Here is a 27,431-nt window from a genome sequence, read left to right as displayed (position 1 = left end):
TACATTTACATTTAAGTCATTTAGCAGACGCTCTTATCCAGAGCGACTTACAAATTGGTGCATTCACCTTATGATATCCAGTGGAACAACCACTTTACAATAGTGCATCTAAATCTTTTAGGGGGGGGGGGGGGGGGGTTAGAAGGATTACTTTATCCTATCCTAGGTATTCCTTAAAGACGTGGGGTTTCAGGTGTCTCCGGAAGGTGGTGATTGACTCCGCTGACCTGGCGTCGTGAGGGAGTTTGTTCCACCATTGGGGTGCCAGAGCAGCGAACAGTTTTGACTGGGCTGAGCGGGAACTGTACTTCCTCAGAGGTAGGGAGGCGAGCAGGCCAGAGGTGGATGAACGCAGTGCCCTTGTTTGGTTGTAGGGCCTGATCAGAGCCTGAAGGTACGGAGGTGCCGTTCCCCTCACAGCTCCGTAGGCAAGCACCATGGTCTTGTAGCGGATGCGAGCTTCAACTGGAAGCCAGTGGAGAGAGCGGAGGAGCGGGGTGACGTGAGAGAACTTGGGAAGGTTGAACACCAGACGGGCTGCGGCGTTCTGGATGAGTTGTAGGGGTTTAATGGCACAGGCAGGGAGCCCAGCCAACAGCGAGTTGCAGTAATCCAGACGGGAGATGACAAGTGCCTGGATTAGGACCTGCGCCGCTTCCTGTGTGAGGCAGGGTCGTACTCTGCGAATGTTGTAGAGCATGAACCTACAGGAACGGGTCACCGCCTTGATGTTAGTTGAGAACGACAGGGTGTTGTCCAGGATCACGCCAAGGTTCTTAGCACTCTGGGAGGAGGACACAATGGAGTTGTCAACCGTGATGGCGAGATCATGGAACGGGCAGTCCTTCCCCGGGAGGAAGAGCAGCTCCGTCTTGCCCGAGGTTCAGCTTGAGGTGGTGATCCGTCATCCACACTGATATGTCTGCCAGACATGCAGAGATGCGATTCGCCACCTGGTTATCAGAAGGGGGAAAGGAGAAGATTAATTGTGTGTCGTCTGCATAGCAATGATAGGAGAGACCATGTGAGGATATGACAGAGCCAAGTGACTTGGTGTATAGCGAGAATAGGAGAGGGCCTAGAACAGAGCCCTGGGGGACACCAATGGTGAGAGCACGTGGTGCGGAGACAGATTCTCGCCACGCCACCTGGTAGGAGCGACCTGTCAGGTAGGACGCAATCCAAGCGTGGGCCGCGCCGGAGATGCCCAACTCGGAGAGGGTGGAGAGGAGGATCTGATGGTTCACAGTATCAAAGGCAGCCGATAGGTCTAGAAGGATGAGAGCAGAGGAGAGAGAGTTAGCTTTAGCAGTGCGGAGCGCCTCCGTGACACAGAGAAGAGCAGTCTCAGTTGAATGACTAGTCTTGAAACCTGACTGATTAGGATCAAGAAGGTCATTCTGAGAGAGATAGCTGGAGAGCTGGCCAAGGATGGCACGTTCAAGAGTTTTGGAGAGAAAAGAAAGAAGGGATACTGGTCTGTAGTTGTTGACATCGGAGGGATCGAGTGTAGGTTTTTTCAGAAGGGGTGCAACTCTCGCTCTCTTGAAGACGGAAGGGACGTAGCCAGCGGTCAAGGATGAGTTGATGAGCGAGGTGAGGTAAGGGAGAAGGTCTCCGGAAATGGTCTGGAGAAGAGAGGAGGGGATAGGGTCAAGCGGGCAGGTTGTTGGGCGGCCGGCCGTCACAAGACGCGAGATTTCATCTGGAGAGAGAGGGGAGAAAGAGGTCAAAGCACAGGGTAGGGCAGTGTGAGCAGAACCAGCGGTGTCGTTTGACTTAGCAAACGAGGATCGGATGTCGTCGACCTTCTTTTCAAAATGGTTGACGAAGTCATCCGCAGAGAGGGAGGAGGGGGGGGAGGATTCAGGAGGGAGGAGAAGGTGGCAAAGAGCTTCCTAGGGTTAGAGGCAGATGCTTGGAATTTAGAGTGGTAGAAAGTGGCTTTAGCAGCAGAGACAGAAGAGGAAAATGTAGAGAGGAGGGAGTGAAAGGATGCCAGGTCCGCAGGGAGGCGAGTTTTCCTCCATTTCCGCTCGGCTGCCCGGAGCCCTGTTCTGTGAGCTCGCAATGAGTCGTCGAGCCACGGAGCAGGAGGGGAGGACCGAGCCGGCCTGGAGGATAGGGGACATAGAGAGTCAAAGGATGCAGAAAGGGAGGAGAGGAGGGTTGAGGAGGCAGAATCAGGAGATAGGTTGGAGAAGGTTTGAGCAGAGGGAAGAGATGATAGGATGGAAGAGGAGAGAGTAGCGGGGGAGAGAGAGCGAAGGTTGGGACGGCGCGATACCATCCGAGTAGGGGCAGAGTGGGAAGTGTTGGATGAGAGCGAGAGGGAAAAGGATACAAGGTAGTGGTCGGAGACTTGGAGGGGAGTTGCAATGAGATTAGTGGAAGAACAGCATCTAGTAAAGATGAGGTCAAGCGTATTGCCTGCCTTGTGAGTAGGGGGGGAAGGTGAGAGGGTGAGGTCAAAAGAGGAGAGGAGTGGAAAGAAGGAGGCAGAGAGGAATGAGTCAAAGGTAGACGTGGGGAGGTTAAAGTCACCCAGAACTGTGAGAGGTGAGCCATCCTCAGGAAAGGAACTTATCAAGGCGTCAAGCTCATTGATGAACTCTCCAAGGGAACCTGGAGGGCGATAAATGATAAGGATGTTAAGCTTGAAAGGGCTGGTAACTGTGACAGCATGGAATTCAAAGGAGGCGATGGACAGATGGGTCAGGGGAGAAAGAGAGAATGTCCACTTGGGAGAGATGAGGATCCCAGTGCCACCACCCCGCTGACCAGAAGCTCTCGGGGTGTGCGAGAACACGTGGGCAGACGAGGAGAGAGCAGTAGGAGTAGCAGTGTTATCTGTGGTAATCCATGTTTCCGTCAGTGCCAAGAAGTCGAGGGACTGGAGGGAAGCATAGGCTGAGATGAACTCTGCCTTGTTGGCCGCAGATCGGCAGTTCCAGAGGCTGCCGGAGACCTGGAACTCCACGTGGGTCGTGCGCGCTGGGACCACCAGGTTAGAGTGGCAGCGGCCACGCGGTGTGAAGCGTTTGTATGGTCTGTGCAGAGAGGAGAGAACAGGGATAGACAGACACATAGTTGACAGGCTACAGAAGAGGCTACGCTAATGCAAAGGAGATTGGAATGACAAGTGGACTACACGTCTCGAATGTTCAGAAAGTTAAGCTTACGTTGCAAAAATCTTATTGACTAAAATGATTAAAATGATACAGTACTGCTGGCTGGTGAAGTAGGCTAGCTAGCAGTGGCTGCGTTGTTGACTTTGTTTGAAAGTGTAGCTGGCTAGGTAACCTCGATAACTGGCTAGGTAACCTCGATAACCTCGATAATTACTCTAAACTACACAATTATCTTAGATACAAAGACAGCAAAGACAACTATGTATCTAGCTAACACTACACTAATCAAATCGTTCCGTTGTAATGTATTATTAGTTTCTACAGTTTCTTCGGTAGAAGTTGACTAGCTAGCTAGCAGTTGTTGACTTAGTAGGAGAACGGTGGCACGGCGCGGCGGACGAAAATAGCTGGCTAGCTAACCTCGATAATTACTCTAAACTACACAATTATCTTAGATACAAAGACAGCAAAGACAACTATGTAGCTAGCTAACACTACACTAATCAAGTCGTTCCGTTGTGATGTAATAGTTTCTACAGTGCTGCTATTCGGTAGAAGTTGGCTAGCTGGCTAGCTAGCAGTGTTGACTACGTTAGAAGGACGAAAATAGCTGGCTAGCTAACCTCGATAATTACTCTAAACTACACAATTATCTTTGATACAAAGACGGCTATGTAGCTAGCTAAATAGATAACTATTGTTGTTGTTGTTTGATTAGTGTTTTCAAATTTTTCCAGAAGTGGTTAGATTTCTATGGATTCTTCAATTACATTGAGCTGATTTCTGATGTGCTGTTCCTGCTTTTTTCAAAGTTATTTCTGTATAATTTTAGTGATTCACCATACTGAAGGAGTAGGCTCAGGTTTTCTGGGTCTCTATGTTTTTGGTTAGATTGGTTTGATGAAACCTAAGAAAGAAATTGAGAAACCTTTTTTTTATTGTTGTTAATTTTCTTTGGTTTTCTTCTTGAAATGTTTTAGATTTGATAGGGAAGCTGAGAGGTCAAATATACTGTTTAGGTTTTCTACTGCCAAGTTTATACCTTCACTATTACAGTGAAATGTTTTGTCCCAGGATTGAATTTGTTGTTACCTAATTGTTTTTTGGTAAATTTCCACACTACTTTCCTTCCATCTATGCATTTCTTAATATTATTCAGTTCCTTTGGCTTTGATGCCTCATGATTGCATATTGCTGTGTTCAAGTAGACTGTGATTTTGCTGTGATCTGATAGGGGTGTCAGTGGGCTGACTGTGAATGCTCTGAGAGACTCTGGTTTGCGATCAGTGATAAAGTAGTCTATGGTATTACTACCAAGAGATGAGCTAAAGGTGTACCTACCATACGAGTCCCTTCAAAGCCTACCATTGACTATGTACATACCCAGCATGCGACAGAGCAGCAGGGGTTGTGACCCGTTTCTGTTGGTTATGTTGTCTTAGTTGTGCCTACTCTCTCTCTCACTCTCCCTTGCTCACTCTCTCACTCTCCCTTGCTCACTCTCTCAATCTCTCTACCTGGACTGCTGCTTCTCTCTCTCTCCGTCTCTCTCCCTGTGTTATTAAAGCTGAAGTGTGGCGGGCATGTGCAGTCTAGCAGGTGTTTTCACGCTCTGTCGTCATCTGTCCTTCGTCCACCCCATCAACCCTTACACCCCCTTCTCGACTGTGTAGTTTTTTAATTGACAGGACCCTGACTCCGCACATCCAACTGTCCAGTGGTGAGACACCACAGACACTCGCACACGCCCCTTTAGCTCCTCGTCTTCGATGTGATGCCCTTCACCCCCCTACCAAGGTCAAAGCGGCAGCCTTTATGCACAGCGCACGCTCTAAGTGAGTGACAGAGGGGACAGGGGCTGTGATGGTGTGTATGCAAGAGTGAGTGTGTTTCTGTGCGTCAATAACTGACTCAGTTGCTGTGTGTTTCTGTTTGTACTTATACACATGGCTGTGGGTGAGTGTGACTGAGTAAGTGTGGGCTGTGTGTGTTGACCTGGTTAACACCGTGTGCAGTGAGGGAGGGTAAAGGCAGGGTGATACAGATTTTAGAATCAAGGTGACAATTGAGCTGTAAAAATGGGAATTGAGTGGGGAATAGGGAATAGCAGCCCTCTGGTGTGTAACCTTCGCCGTGTTGTTTTCAGGTTTCAGCTTATGCATACATCATTTGTGTGTGTGTGTGCGCGTGCGTGCGTGCGTGCGTGCGTGCGTGCGTGCGTGCGTGCGTGCGTGCGTGCGTGCGTGCGTGCGTGCGTGTGTGTGTGTCTACGTACGTCAGTGTGCTCCAGCATGTGTCCCACCTGCCTTTGAGCTGAGCCCTGGTACTGAATTAAATTAACCTAAATAAAACCTAGAAAAACAGTGCACTAAGAAAGAACAATTGAGGACGCACCGTAATATAGCCTACTGTGCAGTGTGGCACGTGCACAAAGCATGGTATAGGTTACAGTATATCCAAGGTTGTTTCATAGAAATAACCTTAAAGAGCGGCTTAACTCACCGATTGTGCATCTGATTTTCTGCTGGTCATTAAGAAAAACGAGATTGTCCCTCTTGAGTCACGGTACAAACAACATAGCCACTACCACTTCCTCAAAATAGTCTGAATTATTATAGGATAAATAAGGATATAGGTGCTACATAATGTGCAGGTCTGTCTCACTGCCTGGATGTTCTGCTGCCACGATTGGCTGGAGCGCAATCAATGCAGCTGTTTATTCCGTGCATGACAATTCTCCCTAGGCGTTACAATCCCGTGTTAGTGGGCATGATTGTAAAAACAAACCCAACCCTCAAGTACGTTCTGATGACCTCACTTACACAAATCTCACAAAACTCTGTTTTGGAATATACTGACTTTATGACCAAAGTGATTCTACTTACACTTTTTTGTGTTTCTGACTAACATCGATGCCACATAGGCAGTTTTTAACCAGATACACTTTGCGTTCAGTTGCCCTTTAACAAACACCTACCGCTGGTGACATTTCCTAGGCCTTGGTTATACAGTACATTGGACACAATGACTAATGTCTCCCCTCCCCCATGCAGTGAGAGGTAGTGATGCTGATGCAGCCAGTGTGTTCTTCCTTCCTGGGTTTCTTGGCCAGCCTAGATATCACAGCAGCAAGCAGCAAGCAGCACGCTAATGTGATTATGGCTTTTAGCGGAGGATTTTCATGGACATTCTCCATCCCTCTCCATCCTTCAAGGCGCCATTAGTTCTCACTGTGGGATGGCCTGTCTTTGCTGGTGGCTGACACACTTAAAGCAAATGCGCACATACTGGACACACATACACACTATACAGGCGCACACACACAATAACTGTCTCGAAGGACCATGAAAAATGGTGGATCTTCAGACACACACACGCACTCATATTCAACTTAATAAAATGACTCTGTTTAGACTTTGTATTCATTTCAATACTTTACAAAAATAAATATCTTAATTTACCATTGCCGTTGACTGTCATTTCCATCCATAATTAGGTTCACCTTTTTTTTTAGCTATTTGTTTATGAGACCGTGACACGAATTGGAATGCCTGCCCCTTTTCATTACGCTGTGCAATCAAGCCATGATTCCACCAAGAACCCGTGTTGAAATTAAAAGCGTGAGCAATTGGCCATCAGATGCTGCACTGCTTTCGACTGTCACGTTTCAGACCCCTCTCTGCCTGGAATTACACTTGCCAAGCTTAGCGCGTATTGTCTTAGCGCACCTCTGCATTAATCAGACAAACCTCTGGGTGCTTCTTAACTCCTGACTGCACAGCGTTTCTTCTCATAAGTCGCTGTTTATTAAACCTTAGAGGCAAGGCGGTGGCGGCAGCAGCAGCATAGAGATATTATGGACACGTTAGGAAAGAGATAGAGGAGATTGGTTGAAGATCTAGGAAGCACTCAGACAGGGTTTTGTCTAGAAGGGATTCTGCTTTTGTCAAAATAGACTTTTCGTAGCAGGTTTAGGAGATCTTACGCAGCAGGTTAGGAGAATTAACGTTGCAGGTTAGGAGAATTAGGTTTAAGGTTAAGAAAAGGGTTAGGGTTAGCTAAAATGCAAAACCTCAAAAACTTTTGAGGTCAAATGTAGACATGACCCTCAGACAGTGAGGGTGTCATAATATGGGCACCGTAAGGGTGGACTTGATGCGCATGCTGACATTTGGCAGAGTTTGGAGGGACAGAGCTAGTGTCATGCAGAGTATAGACCTGCCTCAGTATATCACTGCTAAGATAGCACTGTATGGCTGCTGTTATCTTTGTTTGCAGAGTCCGTTGATGCAAATTTCCAAAATATAATCCAAGGAGGGGAAGCTTCAGCAGTACTGTAGCCTAGTCATTTTGAAAATATAAACGCTTTAGGGCTGGGTGTTATATAGAACTATATGATGCTTTAGCATGATATTCTAAATGGCTGTATCACAAGAATCCAATTATTATTTAATTTTTTATGAGCATTTATGTCCACTTGTTCTCATGTTGTCTTTTTGGTCTCATCTCCTTCGCTCCTTCTATGCTGTGTGCAATTTATAATTTACACACACACACAAAGCCCCTCCCTGTCACTCACAACAACAAAGATGAGAGATAAGTTCTTCCTGTCTGACAAGCAGTTTCAGCTGAGAAGGGTGCAATTGCGGCCAGAAGACAGGCAGTCCAGCTCATAAAGGTATGCATATATAGGTAGGAGCTACCGAACCCCATTTCTGGTGAGTTTGGACATTTACAAGCGAATGTGAATGAGAGACGTTGTGTAAATGAACAGTACTGGCTCTGGAGCAGCGTACACCCTGTGTCTGTGAGGAGTCTGGAGTCGCTAGGGCAACCTGCCTGCCTGCTCTGTTCGAGAAGATGGGGGAGGAGCAGACTGGCCGAGAACGGAGGAGAAAAAATGCAAGAAAATCTAAAAATAGCAGTGACAGTACAGATAACTCACCCAAAGGGCTTTGACTTCTCGAACACAGCAGAAAGCCAACACAATATGATGCCGTGTCACCTTATTAATTCAGCCACTTACTTAGATAACTAGCAAGTTAAACTTAGGGATCGTGTTAATGCAGAATTCTTTGTTTTTCATACAGCAAAAAAATATGAAATGCATCAGAAATATCTTGTTCATGTTTTGTTCATGTTCATCATGTTTTGTAAACGCAGATCTAAAATGCTTCTCATTGGAGTTTCTTCTGGGCATCAGAACTCATTTTGTCCTTCAGTTGCCTTTCTCCACTTGGATGAGAATTCACGAACGGGCATTCTATCAGCAGACAGTGTTCTGACTGAGGTGTAGCTACTTTTCTCTGGTACTTTTATAGGTGTAGCTAGCCTACTTTTCTCTGGTACTTTTATAGGTGTAGCTAGCCTACTTTTCTCTGGTACTTTTATAGGTGTAGCTAGCCTACTTTTCTCTGGTACTTTTATAGGTGTAGCTAGCCTACTTTTCTCCGGTACTTTTATAGGTGTAGCTAGCCTACTTTTCTCCAGTAAAATGCAAGATTAACTTGAACAAAAACATGAGGAAATCTTTCTATGATACATGTATGACTGCTATGCAGTTTTTCCCAAAAATACATGTATTTTAGCCTACTTGTGTGGCTGCCAGACATATAGCGTTGCACTTCTGTTGTCATCTAATGAAAATGAGGCTATTTTCTGCTTAAGGTGTTGCACTTATGTATTTTCTGTGAAAGAAAACTGTAGTTGCAAGTCCCTGATCACTCTATTGAAGCAAAAAAACACGGTTGACTTTCAATATAAAACGCGACCCATGTCAATACACAGCTGGACACACCTGCTCCCTTCTCTTCTGGGGAACTATGGTACGCTTCATAATGTAAAATAATGTGACAGGTGAAATGAAGAACGCAATCTGTTTTTTCTTCTAACGTATTGCACAAGTTGACTGCAGGTATTTACTTAAAAAGTAGTGTAATGACCTGACTAGATCATAAAAGAACGACTGTCCAGACAGAGGATTGAGTTTACGAATGGACGGTTTATTAAACCAACTTTACACAGGCTACTGTTTGGCCGTAGCCCATGCCAAATAAATGAAAGATAACCCACAAGCCAATCGTGACCTTCTCTTGTGAAGCCCAGACGTAAGAGAGAGAACAAAGGCAAAACCTGGTCTTAACTTCCAATGCTCCATCCCCCTGCCCAACCCCCCTCCACGCCACTCCGCCAACCGCCAGGATGCCCGGCATCAGAACATTCCAGGCATTCCCGTGATTGGCAGATAGCAGGTTGACTGACATGTCGGACCCCGCGAACACAACCACCTACTAGCCTAACACATAACACACAGCTGTCTGTGCGGGTCGCTACACAGCCCCCCCACCACAAAGTCCCTCGTCCCCGAGGGAACAAACAAAGTCTCTGAAGCGACCCGGAGGTCTCCTTTGCCTGCGTGGCCGTGATGGTCGCAGAGTGCCCCTCTGGGAACCAGGGGATGAAGGCAGGGATATGGGGGACAAGGAAGCGGGAACGGGTAATACAGTCCGTGGCTCTGGGGAACCACGCGGTGACACAGGGGGGGAGACAGGGGGAGTGGGCTGTCTGGAGCCTTGTCTGCGGCACCTGGGGGTGGGTGCCTGGAGAATGGCATTGCCAGAGAGGGGAATTGTGGGGGTTCCTGGGGTTTGGGGAGAAGAGGCCCCTCTGTATGGGGCTAACCTGTCCCGGTGCAGTGCCACCTTTCTCCCCCTGGGAGGAAGCTGCACCCGGTAAACAACCTCCCCTACCCTCTCCAGGACACTGCAGGGTCCCACCCAGTGACTGTCCAACTTGGGGCATCTGCCTTTTTTCCTTAGCGGGCTGTAGACCCAGACCAGCTCCCCAGCCACAAAGTGCCTTCCCCGGGTGTGCACGTCATAGTTCCTCTTCTGCCTCACACCTGCATTCACCAGCTGCTCTCTGGCGAAGGTGTGGGCTGTCTCCAGGCGGTCCTGGAGTCTCCGGGCATACTCCGGCCCCGGGGGAACATGAGGGCTATCCAGGGGCCGACCAAACGCCATCTCCGCAGGGGTGCGGATCTCTCTCCCCAGCATGAGGAGGGCAGGCGTGCAGGAGGTGGAGTCTTGGACAGCGGAGCGGCATGCCATGAGGACCATAGGCAGGTGCTTGTCCCAGTCACGCTGGTGTTTGGAAGAGACGATGGCCAGCTGCTGTCCAAGCGTTTTATTGAAGCGCTCTACAAGGCCATCACTTTGAGGATGGAGAGGAGTAGTGCGGGTCTTGTGCATACCCAGCCTCTCACACATGGTGGCGAACACACGGGACTCAAAGTTTCTGCCCTGGTCGCTGTGGATGGACTCTGCAGCTCCAAACCTGCTGAACATCCCCGCTGTCAGGGCGTCAACGATGGTCTCTGCCTCCTGGTCAGGCAGAGCATAGGCCTCGGGCCATTTTGTGAAATAGTCCATGGCCGTGAGCACCCAGCGGTTTCCACTGTCTGTGGTGGGGAACGGCCCAACTACATCCACTCCCACCCTCTCCATGGGAGCCCCCACTGGGAACTGTTGGAGCTGAGCATGAGAGCGGCCTGGGGGGCCCTTTCTCGCTGTGCAGTTGTCACAGCGGCGACAAAAGTCCTCCACATCCCTCTTGTGCTGCCCCCAGTAGAAGCCCTGACGGAGACGGCGCAGTGTTTTTGTGACCCCAAAGTGTCCAGTCCCCACCCCGCCATGAGTACTCTGGAGCACAGCCTCCCGCAATGCTTTTGGGACCACCACCTGCCACCTCTCCTCTCCCGTAGCTGACTCCTTCCATGCCCGCTGTAGCACGCCATCAGCCAGCCGCAGTCTCTCAAACTTTGACCACAACCCTTTGGTCGCGAGTGAGAGCGCTGTCACCTCTTCCCATGGTGGCCTCACCTGCGCCTCTACCCACTGTAGCACTGGCTGTAGGTCTGTGTCCCGTCCCTGCTGCTGCCGCCATTCAGCCACGTCGACAGTCTGCAGCTCACAGCAGACAGGCCCGCTCGCCCGACACACTGTGGCACAGACCCCCTCTGCACACAGCTCTCTCTCCCGTCCCTCTCTCCGTTCGCAGTGGCGGCAGCCGTCTGCAGTACAGGGCCGACTGGACATGGCGTCGGCGTTGGAGTGGCGTGCCCCTGCCCTGTGCACCACTGTGAAGTCATACGGCTGAAGCTCCTCCAACCAGCGTGCCACCTGCCCCTCTGGCTCTCTGAAAGACATGAGCCACTGGAGAGCAGAGTGGTCAGTCCTTACAGTAAAGGGCAGACCACCCAGGTAGTACTTGAAGTGTTTGACGGAAGCCACAACAGCCAAGAGCTCCCGCCGGGTGACACAGTAGCGGCGCTCATGTTTGTCAAATGTTTTGCTGAAGTACGCCACCACTCTCTCCCCCGCTGGCCCCACCTGGGCCAGCACCCCACCCATGCCCACATTGCTCGCGTCTGTGTCCAGGATAAAGGGCAAGGTGAGGTCAGGGGGGGCGAGCACGGGGGCCTCGATCAGTGCACGTTTGAGGGTGTTGAACGCCTCCTCACACTCCACTGTCCAAGTGAAAGCTTTGTCCTTCGGCAGCAGGCGGTTCAGTGGAGCAGCAACGCTTGAGAAGCCCCGTACAAACCTCCTGTAGTACGAGGCCAGGCCCAGGAAGCTCTTCAGCTGACGCTGGTCGGTGGGGGTGGGCCAGTCTCTGACAGCCCCTACCTTGTCCTCCATGGTGCTGATCCCCTCCTTCCCCACTCGGTGGCCCAAGAAGGACACCTCTCTCCTCATGAAGTGGCACTTCTCGGGGTGGAGCTTCAGACCTGCGGCAGCCACCCTCTCCAGCACACGCCGTAGCGCCCCCAGGGCTGACTGGAAGGAGCTGCCATGGGCCAGGATGTCATCGAGGTATACCAGACACTGCTGTCTGGGGATGCCATCCAGCACCCTGTCCATCAAACGCTCAAAAGTAGCTGGAGCGTTGCACAGGCCAAAGCACAGGACCTTGAACTGCCAGTGTCCTCTGTTAGTGGAGAATGCAGTTTTGGCTCTGGCCTCTGGGGAGAGGGGCACCTGCCAGTAGCCACTGCGGAGGTCTAGTGAGGAGAACCAGGAGGACCCCCTAACCAGGTCCAGCGACTCATCGATACGTGGTATGGGGTATGAGTCCTTCCTGGTTACCTCATTCAGCCGCCTGTAGTCCGCACAGAACCTCAGCTTGCCCCCCTTCTTCGGAACCATGACGACTGGCGCCGCCCAGTCTGCCCGCTGCATCTCCAACACAGCCTTGTCTGCCGCCTCCTGGCGTGCCAGCGGGATACGGCGGGGACGCATCTTGATGGGTCGAGCATCACCTGTGTCGATCTCATGCTGCACCAGATGAGTCTGACCCACCTCTTCCTCACTCAGCGCAAAGCTGTCTCTGAATTCAAACAGCAACTGCCACAACCGTTCCTGCTGCTCGGGGTCAAGACCAACACAGTTCCTCCCCCATATCTCCCTCACTGCAGACAGTGTCCTCTCCTCTCCCATCTGGGGTAGCTGGGCTGGGGGGGCGCGGCCTGGGCTCACAGAGGGCTGTGTCATGGAGGTAGCTGGGGGAATGTAACACACCGCAGTAGGTGACAGGGGGGCTGGGGAAAAGTCACACACAGCTGTGGGGGAGGGGGGGCAGCCATGAGTCTCTGCTGCTTTAACTGTTGGAGTAAAGGGTTTGTTGGGTTGAGTGAATGTGACATTAGGGGGGGCCATGGTGACTTCCGGCCCTCCCTGGAAGCTCAGTGTGCCCCTATTTAGGTCTAACTGGCAGCCTGTGCTCCTAAGAAAGTCCAACCCCAGGATACAAGGGTCCTGCACAGCCGCCACCCACACAGGATGACGCACAGTCCTGCCCCCTACTGTCAGAGTCATTATTCCCTTCCCTTTCATGGGTGCCAGCTCACCTGTGACTGTGCGGAGCTGCACAGTTGTAGGCTCACACTGAGTCCAACCTGGCACAATATCTGGCCTCACCAGGGTTACTGTGGACCCAGTGTCCACCAGGGCGGAGCAGGGCACACCCTCCACAGTGACAGGGACATGACAAAAGTCCCCAACACAGGTCCGGCCCACCACAACAACAGGCTCCATTCGCTTGCTCTCGTCTGCTTCTGGGGGAAGTGGAGCCTTGCTTCCCCGTCTGTGCCGGTGGGCTCCTCCTGAAGATGATGGTGGTTGGGATAGAAAGCCAGGGGTCCGCACTACCCGGTCTATGCGGACCCCGAGCCGTTTCCCTGAGCTCTGGGGGACATGGGGCAATTTCGGCGCAGATGGCCTGGCTGGCCACAACCCCAGCAGACCCTGGGACCAGGGTGTGTGTTTTGTGCCGCCTGTAGCGACACAGCACGAATGAGTTCTGTCATTTCAGCCACCCATGCAGGCTTTTCCGGCTCCGGGCTGCTCTGCCCCCCAGCTCGCACAGAGGGTGTGTCTCCCTGCACCCCCACCAAAGCCCCAGCTGAAGTCCCAGCCCACACCAGCTCCCTCTCCAAAGCCATCTCCAAGGCTATCTGCAATGACTCAGGATGAGCCAGCTGGGTCTGTATGCGCAGCTCCGTAGGAGAGAGCGCCTGTATGAACTGGTCCCGTGCTAGCTCGCTCTGCACGGAGGGGGGCATGTGAGCATATGCCCGCCGAGAGAGGCTCTCAATGTCATTAGCTAACACCCGTAGAGGCTCTCCAGGCTGCCTGCGTCTATTACTCAGTTCGGAGCGCAGTAGCCCGGGCTGTACACACTGTCCATAGCGCCTCCTCAGTGCTCCCACTAAAGCGCCATAATCATGTCTGTCCTCGGGGCTAATCAATATCAAACAGGCCAGAGCTTCATCCGTGAGGCATAAAGCCAACTGCAGTGCCCTTTCTTCATCCGACCACCCCCTAAAATGAGCTAACAGTTCAAACTGAGCATGAAAAGCTTCCCAATCCGCCTTACCGGAATACTTCGGGGTCTTAACAGATACGGACGCAGCCGGGAACTGGGCGCCGCCATGTTTGTTTACATCCTGAGCCCCAGATTCCTCGTCCCGCCGCGTCGACGTCACCACTTCGGCCCGCCCACCAGAATCCGCGCGAAACACAGTCGACGAGGCGCTCATGCCCGCTTCAGCCGCCATCACTCTAGCGTCCTCCCTCAAGCGGTCTCTGCGCTCCGACGCCCTGGCGATCTCCTCAGCCAGAACCTCCGACGTCCATTCACACGTATCTCCTTGGCCATAATCGTCCCCTACCTCCACCTTCACTTTCGGATTCCCTCGAAGCATTTTCAACCCCCGTTCTCACCTACGGTAGCTAGCCACAGAAGTCAGCTAGCTAGCTGGCAAACTTTTATCAACGTTTTTACTTCTGACACCAATGTAATGACCTGACTAGATCATAAAAGAACGACTGTCCAGACAGAGGATTGAGTTTACGAATGGACGGTTTATTAAACCAACTTTACACAGGCTACTGTTTGGCCGTAGCCCACGCCAAATAAATGAAAGATAACCCACAAGCCAATCGTGACCTTCTCTTGTGAAGCCCAGACGTAAGAGAGAGAACAAAGGCAAAACCTGGTCTTAACTTCCAATGCTCCATCCCCCTGCCCAACCCCCCTCCACGCCACTCCGCCAACCGCCAGGATGCCCGGCATCAGAACATTCCAGGCATTCCCGTGATTGGCAGATAGCAGGTTGACTGACATGTCGGACCCCGCGAACACAACCACCTACTAGCCTAACACATAACACACAGCTGTCTGTGCGGGTCGCTACAGTAGTTACAAATATTAAAATACCGTCAATACCGTTATTGACGGTATTGAAAAACGATCCTGTGGCTATTTCCAAATAAATACCTGTGTATGCGGTATATACGGTATACCGCCCAAGTCTAATTCCTGCATCTGCAGGAACACCTCTTTATACTTCTATTGGTACATTGTTTTGCTAGGACTCCGGTACACAGCAGGCTGGATAGGTAGCTAGCTAGCTAACGATAGCTAGGACACCGGTAGACAGTGTCCTTCGCCTCCACCTGCCAGGCACTGCTTTCCCACAGTTCTGTTAACGACGGCGAGGGCAGGTCTTCGGCAATTGGGAGCGAAGGACACTGTGCTAGCTATTTAGCTAGGAGGACCCCAGTACACAACAGGCGGGAGGTGGGGGCGACACTGGTAGCTAGCTAGCTTAGACATCGGTAGACCACTCTTGACCCACATTTTAATCACATAGACAATCAGGGGAAATCCAGAATATCAAAAGTGTCACACAAGCATGAAGATGGCGTGCTCGATTGCAGGAACCAACGGGATGCTCGAGGCGTTCCACATGCAGGAATGCCCCGAATTGCAGGCACCAATCACACACTATTGTTTCAACTCTGTATTTGCATTTGAGGGTTGGTCTAACAGAATCGGTCATATGGACACCAAAACACATTGAGTCATTATTTTACTGTAATAGAGGGGAAATTAACTATCTATTGATGCCCTTTTTAGGTAGAGAAGGCACTACTAAAACAGGAGTATCAATGAACATTGATTCTGGAAAATGAATGCTCAGTTTGTCACACGTGGCATTGTGGTACTATGTCCCACTAGTAACATTGTAGCCAAAGACTGTTACACTAGCTGTCTAGTCTGTGTTTTATAATTGTGCTAAAATCATCAAACACTATTATATAAGGAATTGGAAACTCGTTCCCATTCTGAGAAATAAGGTAGGCCACTCGATTTCAACACCTGAACAAAGTGGACGGGCTAGCATGCTGTCCAAACAGTTGGAGACAGACAGAAGGAGGTGTTCATAACCATTCCACTCTTCCACCTTGTCATCTAGCAAAGAGATCCAAGTTGGCTAAACTTGAAGTATAAAGATTAGCTGGCTACTCACTAGCACGTGGGCTTGTGCTTGAGTGATTGATTATGAGACCCGTGTTCATTTTCTATACAGTTAGTCAGTATTAGTGAATGTGTATTAACCATGGTTCTGGTTAGAATTGTAACAAAAAGGGCATTTTCATAGACAGACGATGCCCAACACATATCAACCCCAGTTTTCCATTTAGTTTCATTCCTGTGGTAGTGTGTGTTTGCGTGCGTTTGTGTGACTTCTTGGTGCGTGTGCGTGTCTATTTGAAGGCAGGGTGAGCCTCACTGTACGCATCCCTCCTGTTGCCGTTTGTGTCCCTTCATTTCACGCTCTGACGTCCCTGCGTGAATCCTCCTCTTCCCCTGGCTCATTATCAACACTGTTCAATGAGACACACACACATGGGGTGGGGGGGGGGGGGGAAAGGAATCATTATTCAAATAATACAGGGGGTCAGTGCGTACGCTACAACACCTTTGTTTGTATATTTATGACAAATAACTAAGTAAACCACTAAACACATCCAGCCTGACCTGGATCAATGAGGTACTCAGCACCGCGGCGGCTGAGATGCCAACCAGGGGATTTGGGTATTGAGAATGCGAATGGACCGTCTGTTGTTGTTATAACGGCATTATGCTCACCCTCCTCCCTCTCTTCTCTCATTTTCCTTGGCAGGACCAAGTGTGCATGGAGCCGAATTCGGCCACCTGCCCGACAACATTACAGTGCTGGAAGGAGAGAGCATCATTCTGAGGTAACACTTTGATCCTACACCTGCACCTACTAATTACATGTTGAAATTGTTGTTTTTTTCACCTGTCATCATGCTGACTTAATTGCCAATTCAATGTCATAAAAACCCCATGAGGTATACCCCAACTAGGTTGAAAAATGTTCTTCAGCAAAACTGCCATTTTGTCAATATCCTGGACTTTGAGGCCTTCATAAAAGCCTACTGTCTATCAACATTTGAACTCTTTAACCCGCTGTCAGGTGTCATTCCAAATCTGGTCACCATCACTGTCATCTCATATTGCCTAGCCCTAGAACCATAGACCGCCACAGGCTCCTGTAGTTGATATACGATGCCCTTTCATACTTACAGGCTCATCTATTCATTGCATGAGCGATTAAAGGTAATATCGCTGGCATAGATGAGGCCTATTCACTGGAGGCCGTGTGATCTACCTCACAGAGATTATTTTTTTTACCCTGGCCACATCAATTAAACATAAGCACTCAGGCTTATCCTCTCCTGGCCTGGTCCCCAGCTGAAGCTTCTAAGGACATCTAGTGGTGAAGGACAGTACTGTAGTCATAATGTCACAAAACATTTCTAGTTCAGAAACTGTGAAAATTACATTCCAAACTAAAAATAATATTTATATTCATACATACGTATAGACTGAGTGTACAAAACATTAGGAACCTCTGCTCTTTCCATGACAGATTGACCAGGTGAATCCAGGTGAAAGCTATGATCCTATCTGCTTCAATCAGTGTAGATGAAGGGGAGGAGACAGGTTTTTTTAAGCCTTGGGACAATTGAGACATGGTTTGTTTATGTGTGGCATTCAGAGGGTGAATGGGCAACACAAAATATTGAAATTCCTTTGAACGGGGTATGGTAGTAGGTGCCAGGCGTACCGATTTGAGTGTGTCAAGAACTGCAACGCTGCTGGGATTTTCACGCTAAACAATTTCCTGTGTGTATAAAGAATGGTCCGCCACATTGTTTACATCAAAAGTTAGGTAGCAGCAGTAACTACCACTATCAGCCCCTCTCTCCCCCTCACCAATGTCTCTCCTAGCTCTTCATCTGCTTCCTCCAAAACACAACTATATTTTACCCAGGTGTATTGCCCTCGTAGTTTCAATTAAGAAACATACAGTATTTGTTATGAACCGCTACCTTGTGCTAGGTATGTATTAACAACCTTACATTACGAGACCTGGCTAGTGGTTTGTTTACGAATGCTAGTGCTGACTCTTTGTGGTGATAATATTGAATTGCATATACTAATTGCAACAGGATGATCAAAATGTAATTTGAAATTAATTCAAAATTAACCTTAAAATATTCCTTTCTGCACTCACTCACGATAGTGATATTTGCGACCTGACCAAATTCACATAGAAATTTGAGTTATAGATCTGTCATTGTCTTTGAAAGCCAGTCTAAGAAGCGGTATATCTGGTATATGTGCGCTATTTCTATGCTTGCTGTTCTTATGTTTAGTCGTTTTTGCACCTTTTGCTTTTGGTTTTCTACACTAACTTCAAAAAGCTGAAAATACAATATTTTTGGCTATTTAAAATATATTTCACAGCAGTTTAGATGCTACAATGATTCTCTACACTGCTTGTTTTGTCACATAAACTGAAATTAGGCGAACTACTAGAATCTTAGCAACCAGAAAACAAGGCATTTCTGCATATTGCAACTTTAAGGCCTACCTTCATTACAAGGGTAGGGCTTGCACTAATCCATTTCATGACGCATGTACAGTAGCTGTAAAAGTCAAATCTGGTATCCATCAACATGGTTAGCTTCATTAATTGTCTAATGAAAAAGACGGTAACACTTCGTAAGGGGCCCTTATTACAGTGTAATTACATATGTAATTACACTGTAACATGTATTCTAAATAATTGTAATAATTCAAAGTTACACTGTACCTGGTGTAACAATGAATGCTTGTTACCATGCTTGTTTCTAATTTCAAAGTTTACGATAACATCCGACTCACCATATTTCAGCCTGCACAAACCACATGATAAGTGTTAGTGAATTGAAAACCGACCACCTCAGTGACCCAACTCTGCAATAAAGGGCTCTGGAATTTGATGCCCAGTCCCAATAGCAAAAACGGATTAAAAAACGGTTCACATTAAAAAAAAGAGCTTGCAGATCAAGCTAACTTTTGAGTCAGTGTTGTAGTACTCGAGACAGAGATCTTGTCTCATTGTCGGATTGTCGGATGTCAGTCTGAGGGTCCTGAGCGCTCTGGAGCAGGTTTTCATCAAAGATCTCTCTGTACTTTGCTCTGTTCATCTTTCCCTCGTTCTTGACTCCCAGTCCCTGCTGCTGAAAAACATCCCCATAGCATGATGCTGCCACCACCATGCTTCACCGTAGGGATGGTGCAAGGTTTCCTCCAGACGTGACACTTTGCATTCAGGCCAAATAGTTAAATCTTGGTTTCATCAGACCAGAGAATCTGGTCTGAGAATCCTTTAGGTGCCTTTTGGCAAACTCCAAGCGGGCTGTCATGTGCCTTTTAGTGAGGAGTGGCTTCCATCTGGCCACTCTACCATAAATATCTGATTGGTAGAGATGGTGCAGAGATGGTTGTCCTTCTGGAAGGTTCTCCCATCTCCACAGCGCAACTCTGGAGCTCTGTCAGAGTGACAACCAGGTTCTTGGTCACCTCCCTGACCAAGGCCCTTCTCCCCTGATTGCTCAGTGGTCAGGCGGTCAGCTCTAGGAAGAGTCTTGGTGGTTCGAAACTTTTTCCATTTAAGAATGATGGAGGCCACTGTGTTCTTGGGGACCTTGAATGCTGCAGAAATGTTTTGGTACCCTTGCCCAGATCTGTGCCTCGACACAATCCTGTCTCGGAGCTCTACGGACAATTCCTTCAACCTCCTGGCTTGGTTTCTGCTCTGACAGGCACTGTCGACAGTGGGACCTTATACAGACAGGTGTGTGCCTTTCCAAATCATGTCCAATTAATGGAATTTACCACAGGGAGACTCCAATCAAGTTGTAGAAACATCTCAAGGATGATCAATGGAAACAAGATGCACCTGAGCTCAATTTCGAGTCTCATAGCAAAAGGTCTGAATACTTATGTAAATAAGGTATTTCTGTTTTTAATTTTGAATAAATGTGCAAAAATTCCAAAAAAAATGCTTTGACTTTGTCATTATGGGGTATTGTGTGTAGATTGAGGAGGATTTTTTTTAATTCATTTGAGAATAAGGTTGTAACGTAACAAAATGTGAAAAAAGGGAAGGGGCCTGAATACTTTCCGAATGCACTGTATTATCGACATGTTTGCACAGTGGCAAACCTATTGGACCTAGGCCTTCAGTGTGTGACAGGGTAATGATGCTGAAAAGGCAGCAACAGTAATACCAGCGCACTCATGTAGGAGAGTACACTTTTTGTAAAACACAGAGGGCCAGTGGTGTAGTGGAGGCTATATGCAAGTATACGCCTTATACCCACTTTCTTTTCAGTATATTCACTTCTTAATCCCCACTGATGCGTATCAAATGAGTGTAGTGGAGGTATACGATTTATCAATTATGTAGTACAATAGTGAAATGATGCACAAAGTAGCCTGCACAATCGCTTTTGTCCAGGTGGGAAAGGGCAGTGTGGAGTGCAATAGAGATAGCGTCATCTGTAGATCTGTATGCAAATTGGAGTGGGTCTAAGGTTTCTGGGATAATGGTGTTGATGTCAGCCTTTCAAAGCACTTCATGGCTGCATACGTGAGTGCTATGGGTCAGTAGACATTTAGTCAGGTTAGCTTAGTGTTCTTGGGCACAGGGACTATGGTGTTCTGCTTAAAACATGTTGGTATTACAGACTCGGACAGGGAGAGGTTGAAAATGTCAGTGAAGACACTTGCCAGTTGGTCAGCGCATGCTCGCAGTACACATTCTGGTAATCCGTCTGGCCCTGCGGCCTTGTGAATGTTGACCTGTTTAAAGGTCTTACTCACATCGGCTGTGCAGAACATGATCACACAGTCTTCCGGAACAGCTGGTGCTCTCATGCATGTTTCAGTGTTATTTGCCTCGAAGCGAGCATATAAATAGTTTAGCTTGTCTGATAGGCTTGTGTCACTGGGCAGCTCTCAGCTGGGCTTACCTTTGTAGTTTGTAATGGTTTACAAGCCCTGCCACATCCGACGAGCATCAGAGTTGGTGTAGTATGATTCGATCTTAGTCCTGTATTGACGCTTTGCCTGTTTGATGGTTCGTCGGAGGGCATAGCGGGATTTCTTATAAGCTTCCGGGTTAGAGTCCCTCTCCTTGAAAGCGGCAGCTCTAGCCTTTAGCTCAGTGCGGATGTAACCTGTAAATCCATGGCTTCTGGTTGGGGTATGTACGTACTGTCACTGTGGGGACGATGTCATCGATACACTTATTGATGAAGCCAATGACTGATGTGGTGTACTCCTCAATGCCATCGGAGGAATCCCAGAACATATTCCAGTCTGTGCTAGTAAAACAGTCCTGTAGCTTAGCATCTGTTTCATCTGACCACTTTTTTAATAACCGAGCCACTGGTTCTTCCTGCTTTAATTTTATTTGTAAACAGGAATCAGGAAGATAGAATTATGGTCAGATTTGCCAAATGGAGAGTGAGGGAGAGCTTTGTACGTGTCTCTGTGTGTTGAGTAAAGGTGGTCTAGAGTTTTTTTTCCCTTTGGTTGCATATTTAACATGCTGATAGAAATTTGGTAAAACAGATTTAAGTTTCCCTGCATTAAAGTCCCCAGTCACTAGGAGCACCGCCTCTGGATGAGCGTTTTCCTGTTTGCTTATGGCGAAATACAGCTCATTGAATGCGGTCTTAGTGCCAGCATCGGTCTATGGTGGTATGTAGACAGCTATTAAAAATACAGATGAAAATTCTCTAGGTAGATAGTGTGGTCTACAGTTTATCATGAGATACTCTACCTCAGGCAAGCAAAACCTTGAGACTTCCGTTGTTTACAAATTAACATAGTCCGCCCCCTCTTGTCTTACCAGACGCCGCTGTCCTATCCTGCCTAGCTAACATGCAATCATTGGAAAATAAAATCGATGACCTACGAGGAAGATTAAACTACCAACGGGACATTAATACAATCATGTTGATAATGTCATCGTTCATCCACGACTCGGTGAAGCATAAGCTATTACAGTTTTTAATGTCCCGTTGGTAGTTTAATCTTCGTCGTAGGTCGTCGATTTTATTTTCCAATGATTGCATGTTAGCTAGGAGAACGGAAGGCAATGGGGGTTTATTCAATCGCCTAAGAATCCTCAGAATGCAGCCCGACCTCTGTCCTCTTTTTCTCCGTCTTCTCTTCATGCAAATTACAGGGATTTGGGCCTTCAAACGCTTCATTAATGACGTATTCATTCTATTACAGAGCACAGCAGAAGAACTTCATCAATTCCACTCCTTCATAAATACAAGCAGTGAACCTTTGAAATTCCCCCTCACCTTTGATGCGAATGAAATACGTTTTCTTTACATTTTGATTAAGAGGGAGGGGATGGTTTTAGCACGGATCTATACAAGAAGCCGACGGACAGGAATTCCCTGTTATGAGGAGACAGCTTCCACCCTACACCCCTAAAAAAAGAGCCTCCCCGTTAGCCAATACGGTCGCATACGCAGGATTTGTAGTACACAGAGTGACTATGATAATCAAGTCGACTATCTGGATGAGCGTTTCAGACAGCGGGGTTACCCAGAGGAATGGCTGCAAGACGCAAGGGAACGTTATAAAAATATGACCCAGGATTACAGCCTCACGCCCAAACTACTCCGACCTCCTGACCAACGCGTTCAATGCTTCCTTCAATACTCCCCACTTGGTAAACAGTTTGACCACATCATTAAAAAACCCTGGTACATCTTGAGCACTGATCCACAACTGGAAAAGAGGTTAAAGAACCTCCGTGGGTCATCTTCAGAGGCGTCCCCAACATCAGTCAAATGGTGGTGAGGTCCGATCTTCCACCAGTGCCACGTGATACCTTTCTAGACAATGTGCCGGACGGTAACTTTAGATGTGGCGGATGTACCCAGTGTAACTTTACGAACAAATGCACGATGTTCAATCACCCTATTACGGGCAAGGCCATTAAGATACAAAAAATGTGATATACCTGATCAAGTGTATTTGTTGTCTATGCTATGTAGGAAAAACAAAACGAGCTCTGAAAACAAGGATAGCAGAACACAGGAGTAATATCAGGACCCTTGACCAGAGAAACCTTGTGGCTGCGCATTTCATGGAGGCCCGTCACAACATTAGCTCTCTGAGATACATTGGTATCTGTAACGGTCGTCATAGTCGTTCTCCTCCTCAGACGAGGAGGAGCATGGATCGGACCAACACGCAGAGTGGGTAGTGCTCATGATAATTTATTAAATCGAAACTGAACACTTACAAATACAAAAAAACAACAAACGTGACAAAACCGAAAACAGTCCCGTGTGGCACGAACACTGACACGAGATACAAACACCCACAACACACACGTCAAACCCAGGCTGCCTAAGTATGATTCTCAATCAGGGACAACGATTGACAGCTGCCTCTGATTGAGAATCATACCCGGCCGAACACAAACATCCCAACATAGAAAACCACACATAGACAAACCCACCCAACTCACGCCCTGACCAACTAAATAATACAAGACAAAAGAAAACAGGTCAGGAACGTGACATAACCGAAAACAGGTCAGGAACGGGGTGCGCCCGAACTCCGGGCGCACCAGCATAAACTCCAGGGGAGGGTCTGGGTGGGCGTCTGTCCACGGTGGCGGCTCTGGCGCTGGTCGTGGTCCCCACCCCACCATAGTCAAACCCCGCTTCCGTGGCCTCTTCCCAATGGCCACCCTCCATATAAACCCCATTGGATTAAGGGGCAGCTCCGGACTGAGGGGCAGCTCCGGACTGAGGGGCAGCCCCGGACTGAGGGGCAGCACCGGACTGAGGGGCAGCACCGGACTGAGGGGCAGCACCGGACTGAGGGGCAGCACCGGACTGAGGGGCGGATCCTGGCTGGCTGGCTCTGGCGGATCCTGGCTGGCTGGCTCTGGCGGATCCTGGCTGGCTGGCTCTGGCGGATCCTGGCTGGCTGGCTCTGGCGGATCCTGGCTGGCTGGCTCTGGCGGATCCTGGCTGGCTGGCTCTAGCAGATCCTGGCTGGCTGGCTCTGGCGGATCCTGGCTGGCTGGCTCTAGCGGATCCTGGCTGGCTGGCTCTAGCGGATCCTGGCTGGCTGGCTCTAGCGGATCCTGGCTGGCTGGCTCTAGCGGATCCTGGCTGGCTGGCTCTGGCGGATCCTGGCTGGCTGGCGGCCCTGGCGGATCCTGGCTGGCTGGCGGCCCTGGCGGAACCTGGCTGGCTGGCGGCCCTGGCGGATCCTGGCTGGCTGGCGGCCCCGGCGGATCCTGGCTGGCTGGCGGCCCCGGCGGATCCTGGCTGGCTGGCGGCCCCGGCGGATCCTGGCTGGCTGGCGGCCCCGGCGGATCCTGGCTGGCTGGCTCTGGCTGGTCCTGGCTGGCTGGCTCTGGCTGGTCCTGGCTGGACGGCTCTGGCTGGTCCTGGCTGGATGGCTCTGGCGGATCCTGTCTGGCGGAAGGCTCTGGCTGCTCCTGTCTGGCGGAAGGCTCTGGCTGCTCCTGTCTGGCGGAAGGCTCTAGCGGCTCCTGTCTGGCGGAAGGCTCTAGCGGCTCCTGTCTGGCGGAAGGCTCTAGCAGCTCCTGTCTGGCGGAAGGCTCTAGCGGCTCCTGTCTGGCAGACGGCTCTGAAGGCTCAGGACAGACGGGCGGCTTTGAAGGCTCAGTACAGACGGGCGGCTTTGAAGGCTCAGTACAGACGGGCGGCTTTGAAGACTCAGTACAGACGGGCAGCTCTGACGGCTCGGGACAGATGGACAGCGCTGGGCAGGCAGGCAGCTCAGACAGCGCTGGGCAGGCAGGCAGCTCAGACAGCGCTGGGCAGGCAGGCAGCTCAGACAGCGCTGGGCAGGCAGGCAGCTCAGACAGCGCTGGGCAGGCAGACAGTTCAGACAGCGCTGGGCAGGCAGGCAGCTCAGACACTGGCTGCGCTGGAGAGGAGGAAGGCTCTGACAGCGCTGGACAGGTGGGAGCAACTGGAGAGAGAAGACGGAGAGACAGCCTGGTGCGGGGGGCTGCCACCGGAGGACTGGTACGTGGAGGTGGCACCGGAAAAACCGGACCGTGAAGGAGGACACGCGCTCTTGAGCACCGAGCCTGCCCAACCTTCCCAGGTTGAATGGTCCCCGTAGCCCTGCCAGTGCGGCGAGGTGGAAAAACCCGCACTGGGCTATGCTGGCGAACCGGGGACACCATTTGTAAGGCTGGTGCCATGTACGCCGGCCCGAGGAGACGCACTGGAGGCCAGATGCGTTGGGCCGGCTTCATGACACCCGGCTCGATGCCCAACCTAGCCCGGCCAGTGCGGCAAGGTGGAATAGCCCGCACTGGACTAAGCACGCGTACTGGGGACACCGTGCGCTTTACCGCATAACACGGTGTCTGACCAGTACGACGCCCTCTCACTCCACGGTAAGCACGGGGAGTTGGCTCAGGTATCCTACCCGGCTTTGCCACACTCCGCGTGTGCCCCCCCCCCAAGAAATTTTGGGGTCTGACTCTCGGGCTCCCAACCGCGTCGCCGCGCTGCCTCCTCATACCAGCGCCTCTCTGCCTTCGCTGCCTCCAACTCCGCCTTGGGACGGCGATATTCCTCTGGCTGAGCCCAGGGTCCTTTGCCGTCCAGGATCTCCTCCCAAGTCCACGAGTCCTGTGTCCTCGGTCTCTGCTGCTGCTGCTGTCTGTTCCCACTCTGCTTGATCCTTTTGGGGTGGGTGTTTCTGTAACGGTCGTCATAGTCGTTCTCCTCCTCAGACGAGGAGGAGCATGGATCGGACCAACACGCAGAGTGGGTAGTGCTCATGATAATTTATTAAATCGAAACTGAACACTTACAAATACAAAAAAACAACAAACGTGACAAAACCGAAAACAGTCCCGTGTGGCACGAACACTGACACGAGATACAAACACCCACAACACACACGTCAAACCCAGGCTGCCTAAGTATGATTCTCAATCAGGGACAACGATTGACAGCTGCCTCTGATTGAGAATCATACCCGGCCGAACACAAACATCCCAACATAGAAAATCACACATAGACAAACCCACCCAACTCACGCCCTGACCAACTAAATAAATACAAGACAAAAGAAAACAGGTCAGGAACGTGACAGTATCGAACATGTTAAAACTTCTGGGGGGGGATACTGAGAGGAGAATTGTATTAGATTCACCATGTATATACCATGTCTACTAGAGGTCTGAACCAAGAGTTTACATTCATATTTCATTGATGTACAAGACATTGATTTGTCTTGTCTTCCAGGTTAACCACTTGGTCATTTTGTAAATATATATTATTTTCTGGAACTACTACATGTGCCCATCTCATTGTTATTAAATGATTAGAGATACACAACTTGTTTTTGCACCCGCCATGCGTCATGTCCGCAGTGGTCACGTGAGGTGAAATGTGTATATTTTGGGATGTGAAACTCAGTTTGTTTGACCTGACCAAGACCCGTTTCGGATCAAAACGTTGTCAATAAATCAGGGAATTGGGAGCTTTAACAGTGTGCAGGCCTTCTGTTTCTATAACTTAATAAACAACTTACCCATGTGTTATACATCATCTTGGAGCCTCCACCTCCTGCTGCTAATTTTACTTTCCACGAAGGCAATTTTTTATTTTTTATTTTACCTTCATTTAACTAGGCAATTCAGTTTTAGACCAAATTCTTATTTTCAATGATGGCAGAACAACAGCTCGGGGATTCGATCTTGCAACCTTTCGGTTACTAGTCCAACGCTCTAACCACTAGGCTACCTGCCGCCCCAATGCAGCCCGCTGCGATGCTTTTTTGGGAAATCTGTTAACTTTAATTTTTAAAAATAGATTTGTCCTCGGTCGTAATTTTGACCTTGAGAAAACAACTACACTAAGTTAGCTAGCTTATCTAGCTAGCCTTTTACAGCCGCGATGGAACAGCTGTTGTTTTCAAACGCATCGGAAGTTCTTTGGAGTTCCAGGGTTCACTTCTGCTCCTCCTCAAGAGCTCTGTAAATATTGGGGTTGACTGCTGTGGGGGTTGATCACTTACTGTACATCTTGTAGTCTTGAGTCTCAGAGTTGCAGAATTGGGATGAAAAGTAATATTTTTGTCATATAGTTAGCTAGCTAGCTAACTGGCTGTTTGGATTCAATAATGCAGCCCCGGCTTTATTGCTTCATCTGTCGGGAAGAATTACAACTAGTACTGGATGCTGTGGCCAGAGATGGCAGAAGAGGGACTGTTCTTAACCACTGCCAAGGTGTGGTGGCTTTTCGTGCACTTTTCAGCAGCCGTAGCATCACCCAGGCAATGGAGGACCAGTACTTACGGAGGAGCAGGTCCTATGGAGGAAAAGCAGATGCGGTGCACTGAGAAAGCGCTCTGGGCCTGTTTGTCAGACTGTCTTTGTTTCTCTCTGTCTGTTCTATTGATGCCCCCTCCCTTCGCTGAAGCTACACTGCCTTTCCAATCCAAACTGCCTCAACTCCCAGCCTTTCATCCCAAGCCAAATAGAGACAT

At 49.4% G+C, this 27,431-nt stretch overlaps 1 protein-coding gene across 1 annotated transcript in view; it reads left to right on the top strand.

The window, feature by feature from the left end:
* LOC120031594 (igLON family member 5-like) overlaps nt 1-27,431 on the top strand; it is a 75,344-nt gene that overhangs the window by 32,109 nt on the left and 15,804 nt on the right. Inside the window, exons 4-6 of the mRNA XM_038977402.1 lie at nt 14,148-14,332; nt 15,065-15,071; nt 16,663-16,741. Of these exons, the coding sequence (XP_038833330.1) occupies nt 14,148-14,332; nt 15,065-15,071; nt 16,663-16,741 (271 nt within the window). The remainder of the gene's footprint in view (nt 1-14,147; nt 14,333-15,064; nt 15,072-16,662; nt 16,742-27,431) is intronic.

The sequence above is a fragment of the Salvelinus namaycush genome, chromosome 37, assembly GCF_016432855.1.
Source record: "Salvelinus namaycush isolate Seneca chromosome 37, SaNama_1.0, whole genome shotgun sequence".
Lineage (NCBI taxonomy): Eukaryota > Metazoa > Chordata > Actinopteri > Salmoniformes > Salmonidae > Salvelinus > Salvelinus namaycush.
The sequence above is the reverse complement of the archived record's forward strand: the minus strand, read 5'-3'. Positions and strand labels throughout refer to the sequence as shown.